The sequence below is a fragment of the Humulus lupulus genome, chromosome 4 (assembly GCF_963169125.1).
Source record: "Humulus lupulus chromosome 4, drHumLupu1.1, whole genome shotgun sequence".
Classification (NCBI taxonomy): domain Eukaryota; kingdom Viridiplantae; phylum Streptophyta; class Magnoliopsida; order Rosales; family Cannabaceae; genus Humulus; species Humulus lupulus.
The window spans coordinates 62,159,898-62,168,663 of record NC_084796.1 but is presented as its reverse complement, the minus strand read 5'-3'; the positions used below and the strand labels follow the sequence as shown (position 1 = coordinate 62,168,663).

The 8,766-nt window shown below is 33.3% G+C and overlaps 1 protein-coding gene and 1 non-coding gene across 2 annotated transcripts; one reads left to right on the top strand and one right to left on the bottom strand.

Annotated features, from left to right (window-relative positions):
* The first annotated feature begins 1,934 nt into the window (after positions 1-1,934).
* On the top strand, positions 1,935-2,876 carry LOC133828992 (uncharacterized RING finger protein C57A7.09-like). Its single transcript, XM_062258989.1, has one exon. It carries the CDS (start codon positions 1,989-1,991, stop codon positions 2,661-2,663), a length of 675 nt encoding a protein of 224 aa, XP_062114973.1. The 5' UTR covers positions 1,935-1,988; the 3' UTR covers positions 2,664-2,876.
* Positions 2,877-7,393: 4,517 nt separating this feature from the next.
* LOC133833423 (small nucleolar RNA R71) lies at positions 7,394-7,500 on the bottom strand. Its single transcript, XR_009892803.1, has one exon. It is a non-coding gene; the product is annotated as a small nucleolar RNA R71 (small nucleolar RNA).
* Between the last annotated feature and the right edge of the window lie 1,266 nt (positions 7,501-8,766).

The window sequence follows — 8,766 nt, the reverse complement described above, 5'->3', positions numbered from 1 at the left end:
TTAAATATGAAAATAAACATCAAATTTGAAGGAAAAAATGGAAGAACATTTCATTAAAAAAGGAAGAAGAAGTAACTATAATTTTAGTAACATAAGTAACTAGTTTCCATAAAGAAACCATAAATACACACACCAGAACGTGAAAGTAACCAGTTGCCCTCAGAAATATACATACAAAGAATGTGAAGGTAACCAGTTACCCATTCACGTTTTCATATTTTTATTAGTTTTCTTTCCAAATTTTGGTATTCCTATAAGTGTTACAATAAAAAGAAAATGCTGAAAAAATTGATTTGAATTTTTTTTACATATAGTGGAAAAAAACTATAAAAAAAATTACAATAATAAATAAAAAAAAAAGTAGTAGAATATTTATGTAATGTTAAAATATATGTGTGAAAAAAATGAAAAAAAAAAAGAATGAGAATGAGAATGAGAAAAGAATAAGAACAAAAATGAAAAAAAAAAAAACAAAAGAAATTATGAATGAAAAAAATAGATGAATAAATAAGAATGAAAAGAAGGAGAAGAAGAAAAATAATGGAAAAATGAAAAGGAAAAAAAAATATGAATGAAAAAATTGGTAGAAAAAAAAGAAAAAAAATGGAAGAAGAAAAAAAAAAAGAAATAAAAGCTCATATGTGTGAAAAAAGAAAAAAAAATGGAAGGAGAAAATAATAAATACAAAAATGAAGAAAAAATAGAATGAAAAAAAAACTGAAAAAATATGAAGAAAAAAAACAAAATAATACAAATGAAAGAAAAAAATAGATAAATAAATAAAAATGAAAAAAATGAAAAGAAAAAAGATGAAGGAAAAATTTGGTAGAAAAAAAAAAGAAGGAAAAAATGGAAGAAAAAACAAGGAAAAAAATAATAATAATAACAAAAAAATGATTGAAAAAAAAATTACCTTCAAAATCAAAGAAAACATAACAATGATAAAAAAAATGTGACATTTTCATACTTTAATTAGCTACTAATTGTATTTTCCATACTTTAACTTTTTCTTTAATAAATTTCTCATATAAATTAAGAAAAGTATAACTCCCATATTTTTGCACATTAATAGTATAAAAGCCATATTTTTTAAAATTTCTCTTTTATAAAACAAAGTATTTTCCCATATTTTTTTAATTAAAAAATTAATTATCACATTTATATAATTTTTAAAATATTTCAATTTCTAGTTTTACCCTGGGAAAAAATCACAATCTCCATAGGTGACAAGGACAATAATCTCCAAACGTGACAAATGACAATAACAACTCCCAGCTAATTCTTAAAATTCAAGCAACTCCTATTCCAAGTCTAATCAATAATGCATTTTTCAATATTTAAATCAAACCAAGATTTGCATACATATTGAATACTACCACCATTAGGATCGACAATCTTTATCAACCTATTATATAAATACATATCAATAGTATAAAATCCTCTCCATTATGTTAGAATGTGGAAAGTGATGCATGGTAAGAAGTATGAGGTTCCATCTCAAAACCAATTGGTGATGAGTGGAGTAACTCATACTCTTATAAATGGTATGATGATCCCACATACTTTCCATGTGGGATTCTATTCTCTAACATCCCCCCTCAAGATGGTGGCTATTTTTGCTCACCAATCTTGGACGGTTTGATCGCAAGTGGCTCGTTGGCTCTTTTGGCTCTTTTTGGCTCACTATCCCCGAATCACAAAGGGCTCTTTTGGCTCTCTTTTTTTTGGACCGGTTTTGGATTTGGATCGGACATACTCGTTAGAGTTTTCTTTGACTCTGATACCATGTTAGAATGTGGAAAGTGATGCATGGTAAGAAGTATGAGGTTCCATCTCAAAACCAATTGGTGATGAGTGGAGTAACTCATACTCTTATAAATGGTATGATGATCCCACATACTTTCCATGTGGGATTCTATTCTCTAACACATTATTCACTCAACTAATTCTAATCTCTCTTCTTACAACTTCTCTTCTTGCTCAAAAATATGTCTAGTTCTGTAATTCCATACAGCTGTGAAGTATGGCAACCGGATCGTATCAACGGGATATCAACTACGAACGACGGTGAAAATTGGTCACCACAGGAGCACTGCCCCGAGTTCTTGATCGATGTGTTCGTAACATATATGAATAATAATGATGCCGTACAACACGACACATCACTCCATACGACACCAAATTATTCCTCAACATCAAGGTACTTCCATTTCACAAGTGAACGACACCATTTTGTAGAGAGTAGTATCTCATGGTCCACAATATCCAACATGCTCTCCCACATGTTGGTTCCCTTTCATGCTCAACCACTTATGATCCAAAAGATTACCACTATTGCTCGTGAAATAGCTTTGCAGTCCGAAAACCTCAGCTGCAAAACTATTTCTCTTGCTATTGCTCTTGTCGTGGGACAAGAGCGATTGGAGGAGGAGGAAGAAGAAGAGATGGATCAAGCAAACGTTTCTAAAGCAATCGCGGGTTTAGAGAATGTGAAAATTGAAGAGTTAGGGGAGAATAATTGTGTGATATGTTTGGAAGATATGCTGTTAGGGTGTGAAGCTGCTAGGTTACCTTGTTTGCATTTTTATCATGAAGATTGCATATTGAATTGGCTTGAGAAGAGTAATTTCTGCCCCTTGTGCCGGTTTAAGATGCCTTTATGAGATTATCCTTAACGAGTTGTATGTATACTTATTACAATGTGCTTCATTGTGAAGAACAAGAAAAAACGTTGTTATATATGAACAATATATTGTATATACATATATAAGTTTCAATCTTGATTTACTTCTTGTTAAGGATATCTTTAGTTTTATCTGACTTGTTGGTTACTATTATTTTCCTTTTCTCAAATGAAAATTTAAAGGGAAAGTTTGGTGGAGTTGAAACTTGGATATTAATCTTCATGGGTACCAGAAAGAAATTATGAGATCAAGATTTTTTTTGTTTTTGGTTTAATTACTTGATTCTTTTTTTCTCTCTCAGTAAAACACAACCTGAATTTAAAGATTTAAATAGTGGAGGGCATCAAATATTATTTGAGAAGGAATCTCCTCTAAGCAATAAATAAGCCTAAGAGAGCCAAATTCTGAGCTTGGGTTGTTTGGTGAAGTTTGTGGTTCGGTTTCTATCTTGTTTGAGTAGCTACCTATGACATTACTAACCGATAATATATTTAATATATATAAATATTTATATATAAACATATGAATAACATTATATATTTTTAATATTTTTGTGCTGGTCATTCGCCAACGAATAAAATTATCAAATTGACTTAATAGAGTTTTGTATCACTTTATATCTAGCGAATGAAGTAGTTAATTATTGTTAGGTTATATTGTTATATTAGAATGCAAGGAATATCCTTTGTCATTATTATAGCCAACTACTTGATATAATTACATATTTAATACTTTCCCGATTAATTTAAGTAAACCCTTTGAACTAATTCAGAATATCACAATAATTTATTTCTAATGTACCAACGTCCAACGGGAAATTTGAGTTTTTATGCTTAATGAGATGTATTAAATCAAAAAAATGCTAGTTCTTATAATCATTTAAAAAAAAAAAGCCAAAATGTTTTACAATACGCAAAATACATCTCCCATTATTTTTCCCATCCACTTCATCTTCTATCTCCTATCTTCTCTCTCTCTCCCTCAACTCATTCCTCTCAACTCTCTCCCTAGAAAAAAAAATCCATGGGTAAAGTAAAATACTGTATTTAGAATCGATCTGAGTATGATTTTTTTGTTTTTTTTGCAATTTTTTTCAGATCTGAAATTTTGAAATCTGCAAATAATCGATGTGGTTCGATGGTACTCGATGTCAACTCGATGGGGCCTTCAAAATCAAGATTTTCATGAAAAAAATCGACGTTGCTCGATGGTGGTTTGATGGAGGTTTGATTGTTAATTAGTGTTCAAAAGTATCATTTTATTATTCTTAAAGTTTAAAATTAATTAAGTTTTAATTAATATTTTCATGATGTTAACCACGATTTTGGCCAACGATGAATAGACGTCAAAACTACAATAAATTTTCAAGAGAAAATACGACACCGATAATTTTATAGTGGTTCAGCCCCAATTTATTGTTAATAGCCTAATCCACTTGGAGCTGTGATATATAGATCTACACTTAAGATCAGATGAACCTGTGTCAACTGAGTTTCTTAAGTATGAATGAAAAAGTACAAGATTTCTCTCTCAAGAATACAAACTTTCTCTCAGAAAAATAACTCAAGAATACCCGAGTTCCCAAAAGCTTAGGGAAAAAATCGAATCCCCTCAATGATGTCATGAGCTCTTTATTTATAGGCTCATGGGTCGTACAAATTAAAGTCCCTCAATAATCGGGATAATTCAGTTGTTCTAACCAATATTTAATTAATAATCAAATTTAAAATACAACCATATGCGATTTCTTCGGGATATCTGAGAGTTTCTCGCTGTAGCTACGGATGATTCTAACTGAAGTCGCTACTGAAATTTTGCTGAAGAGTCATAGGCTAAGCTTCTGATCTATCTGATCGGCCAACTCTGCTCTCTGGAGTGGTACTGGTCGGTCAAAACATTCTTTTGGTTAGGCAAAACATTTGACTGGTCGGCCAAAATACTTCACTGATCGGCCAAAACTAATGACTGGTCGGCCAAAATACTTCACTAGTCGGCCAAAACTAATGACTGGTCAGCCAAAATACTTCACTGGTAGACCAAAATACTTCACTAGTCGGCCAGAACATTTTACTGGTCAGTCAAAAATCTTTACTGGTCGGACAGAAATTCTACCGGGTTAGTCAAATCACTTCCAAACTAGATAAATAATTTTCATGTCCAGTAATATCACAACTCTGAAGATTAATCTCAAACCTTTGCCCAGCCATTCATTGCCATTGTCACTTTTGATTGCCACGTCATCTTATTCAAATTTTGGGGATAACACATGGATTTATTGCCATATATTTTATATTTGAAAATATTAATTTTAATTTAATTTGTATTCAATTTTCAGGAAATAAAATATATTTTGACACAAGGAAAAATAAAGAAGAAAGAAAGAATTATAATTGAAGAAATTATAAAAAAGTGGCATTTTTAAAGGTGAAATAGGCCCAAAACCAAACCCAAATAACCCAGGCCCAAGCTTTCAGCAATTGCCCACCCTGCCACATGGCAGCGTGCTATTCGCCTAGCCAAGCCACCTGAGCCACCTAACACGTACCTGTTTGCCTGACACGTGTCCTCTTCCAGCCACCCACCTAACGCAAGCCAGCCATTCCAGCCGAGCCGAGCTGCTGACGTGAGTTGCCTACCACCTGACGCGCCTGCCCCGCGGGTCCCACCAGCTGCCACGCCTCCTGACATGGTCCCACGCCGTCTGATGCGCGCCTTGCGGCTGCTCCCCACGCCCCAACAACTCAGTTGCCACTCCACTACCAAGCCAATCAGCACACATCACGTGTCTCACTTGTCCCATTTTGCATCAGTTTTTGTAGCCACTTTCCCACTATTTTGTACACGATTTTACACATTTTTTGTCTTATTTCCACTATAAATAGAGAGCCAAATGGAGGAAAAAAATCATCAGATTGTGGAATTAAGTGTGGAGAGTATAGTGAGAGAGAAAAACATTTGTTGTTCTTATTTTTCTTTCATTTCTTTTACATTACTTTGAGTGAAAACAATGTCTATTTTAGGCTAAATTCTCTTGTGGAAAGGCTAGAGTGAAAGTTCATGTTTCACATTATATTTTTAGTATATTGATTCTTTATTTTGTTCTTCATTTCTATATCTTTGTTACAATTAAATTTATTTTCTTCTAATTTGTATTCTAAATTTAGTATTTTACATAAGTCTAGTCATGCTCTTTTTATGTAATTTAGGCCCTTGATTTAATTTAGGATATTTGTTATGTTATATGCTTTTTACTGCATTCTGCCATTGGTATTTTGTCGCTCTAAAATATATAATATGATAGGTTTTTAAAATTAGAAGTTAGTATAATTTAATTAAGAACATATTTTAAGGTGAGCTTTATTATATATATTTTCCAACTATAATTAATGGTGTAGAATTATAGTTGAGTAAAATGAATCAAATTTATTAAAATATATATATGTTTGCATGAATGAAACTTATGCCTTCTATATTTTTTTTCTGATTCTAAATTCCTCAATTTTGTTTATTTAGTGTTTAAAAAAATATATTATTTTTCAAAGTTACATTTTTTCAAAGTTTATTATTTCTAATTTACTAATATTTCTTTTTTGTATTTTACCTCTCTGTGGATACGATATAGCCCGATTACTACTGCGACCGCTTAAGAGTTTATTGGGCAATATCAATTTTCGGCGCCGTTGCCGGGGAGGTAATTCTACAATTAAAGGTTTGCAAAGTAAATTAATTTTTTTTCTATTTAAAAAAAAAAGTAATATAATTTTTTGTTTATTTCTCTTTTATTTTATTTTTCCTTAGTAATTTTTTTATTTATTGTTATTGTCATTGTTTTATTTTATTTATTTTACTTTTAGGTTTAGAATTTATTTTCTAGATTTAGGTTTTTTTCCGAAAAAAAAAAGCATAAAATTTTAAATCATAAAAAAAACAAAGTATTGAGAACATTTGTGTAATTTTGGAAATTAGTAAAAATCAAACTTGTATTGTCTTAGAAAAATTGGTTCTTAAATAAGGTCTGTGTTAGCGTTACCCTCCAACCTTTTCTAAGAACCTCGGGGAGTTCTAGAAAAGCTCTTGGGCCTAAAGTGGTACCTTGGCAGCCTTCCCAATTGACCTGGGAACATTTTTGGTGTATACTTATTACACTATTACACACTTGCGCTTATAATTCTAAAAAAATAAAATATATATATATGCCACGAAATAGAGACGCACTAGGGAGATTCATGAAACAACAAGTAGAAGCTTTAGAAAACTCTCCTAGTTCGTCGTTTTCTTCCATTCATTCCAATTCTCCCAATTCACTAAGACTTCCTAAACCACCCACGATGGCTCATCAAGATGAAGTCCAACCAAGAATGCTACAGGATTATTTACATCCTACGCGTACAGCCACACCTTCATGCATAATGTATCCCAACAATATGCCTAATTTTGATTTCAAACCCGACACGATTAACCTGTTACCAACCTTCCATGGGTTGAAAAATGAGAGTTCGTACGTGCATATATGAGAATTCGAAGAGGTGGTGGCTACATTCAACAACCGAGCTGATGTCACCAACATTGTGAGATTGAAATTTTTTCCTTTCTCTCTCAAAGACAAAGCAAAAGGCTGGTTGAATTCCTTAAGGCCTAGATCTATCGGAACATGGGACGAAATGACAAAAGCATTCTTTGCCAAATACTTTCCGCCCCATAAGACTAGCAGCCTTAAGAGGCAAATCTCTACCTTCATCCAGAAAGACCATGAAACTTTCCATCAGGTCTGGGAGAGGTTTAGAGATTTGATAAATCAATGCCCACATCATGGATACGAAAGTTGGTGTCTGATCAGCTATTTCTATGACGGTCTCACAACCGGACAAAGAAAATTCGTACAAATGATGTGCAATGGCGAATTCCTTCAAAAAGATCCCGATGAAGCTTTCGAGTACCTCGACGATCTTGTTGAAAATTCCTACACATGGAATGGACCGAGTCCTATGGACAAGCCACGATCAACTAGAATCTACCAATTAAGGGAAGATGACAACGTCAAAAGCCAAATTGAATCATTGAGACAACAATTCGAGGCTTTCAAATCTCAAGAAGATAGAGGAATCCACATGGCTGCAAAGGTAGAGACACGAGAACCATGCTTCATCTGTGGAGGGACAGAACATCAACCGCAAGAGTTCCCAACTCTTGGTGATTGCTCCTCAAAATAACATGCAATCAAGTAATTCTCTTGAGAATACTTTGCAAATGCTTGCGCAAACACAAATAGCCTCAACTCAAGAGCTCAAATCTTGTTTCGCACAAATGATAGAGGAAATGAAAGACATAAAAATCAAAATGACGAAGCTAAACAATACTTTGGCAATTCAAGAGCATGGTAGACTTCCCACTCAACCTCTAATCCATCAAAAAGGGCAACACATGGCACAAACCACCTCCTCTCCAGATAAAAATTTCAAAGAGGTTAATGCCATCTCTACTCGAAGTGGTCAAAGTACGGTTTCACTGTTATCTAAGACAACGAGTACGTCAATGCTCGCTCCAGATGATGATATGCCAATAAGCATTCCAGCAAAGGCACCATTTCCTCAAGCTTTGAAATCCACTCGAAAGGTACTGGAAATTCATGGTGAAATCCTAGACCTTTTAACACAAGTGAAGATCAACTTTCCATTGTTGCATGTGATCAAACAAGTGCCAGCTTATGCCAAGGTTATCAAGGATTTGTGCACCGTTAAAAGAAATCACCATGTCAAGAAAACTGCATTCTTGGCAGAACAAGCTAGCACGGTAATTAACTGCAAGACACTGCCTAAGTACAAAGATCCTGGTTGTCCCACCATCTCTTGCCAAATTGGGGAATAGGAATTTGGTCAAGCCCTTCTAGACTTAGGAGCAAGTGTAAATCTCATGTCATATTCAATATACTTGAAATTAGGTCTAGGAGAACTCAATCCCACATATGTGGTGCTACAAATGGCCGATCAATCAGTCAAAAAACCTCGGGGAATAGTAGAAGACGTTCTAATTCAAATTGAAAAATTCTATTACCCTGTTGATTTTCTCATCTTGGACACTCAAT

Excerpts from the sequence above, each read along its gene's own strand:
- LOC133828992 (XM_062258989.1), top strand. The coding sequence starts at position 1,989 with ATGTCTAGTTCTGTAATTCCATACAGCTGTGAAGTATGGCAACCGGAT.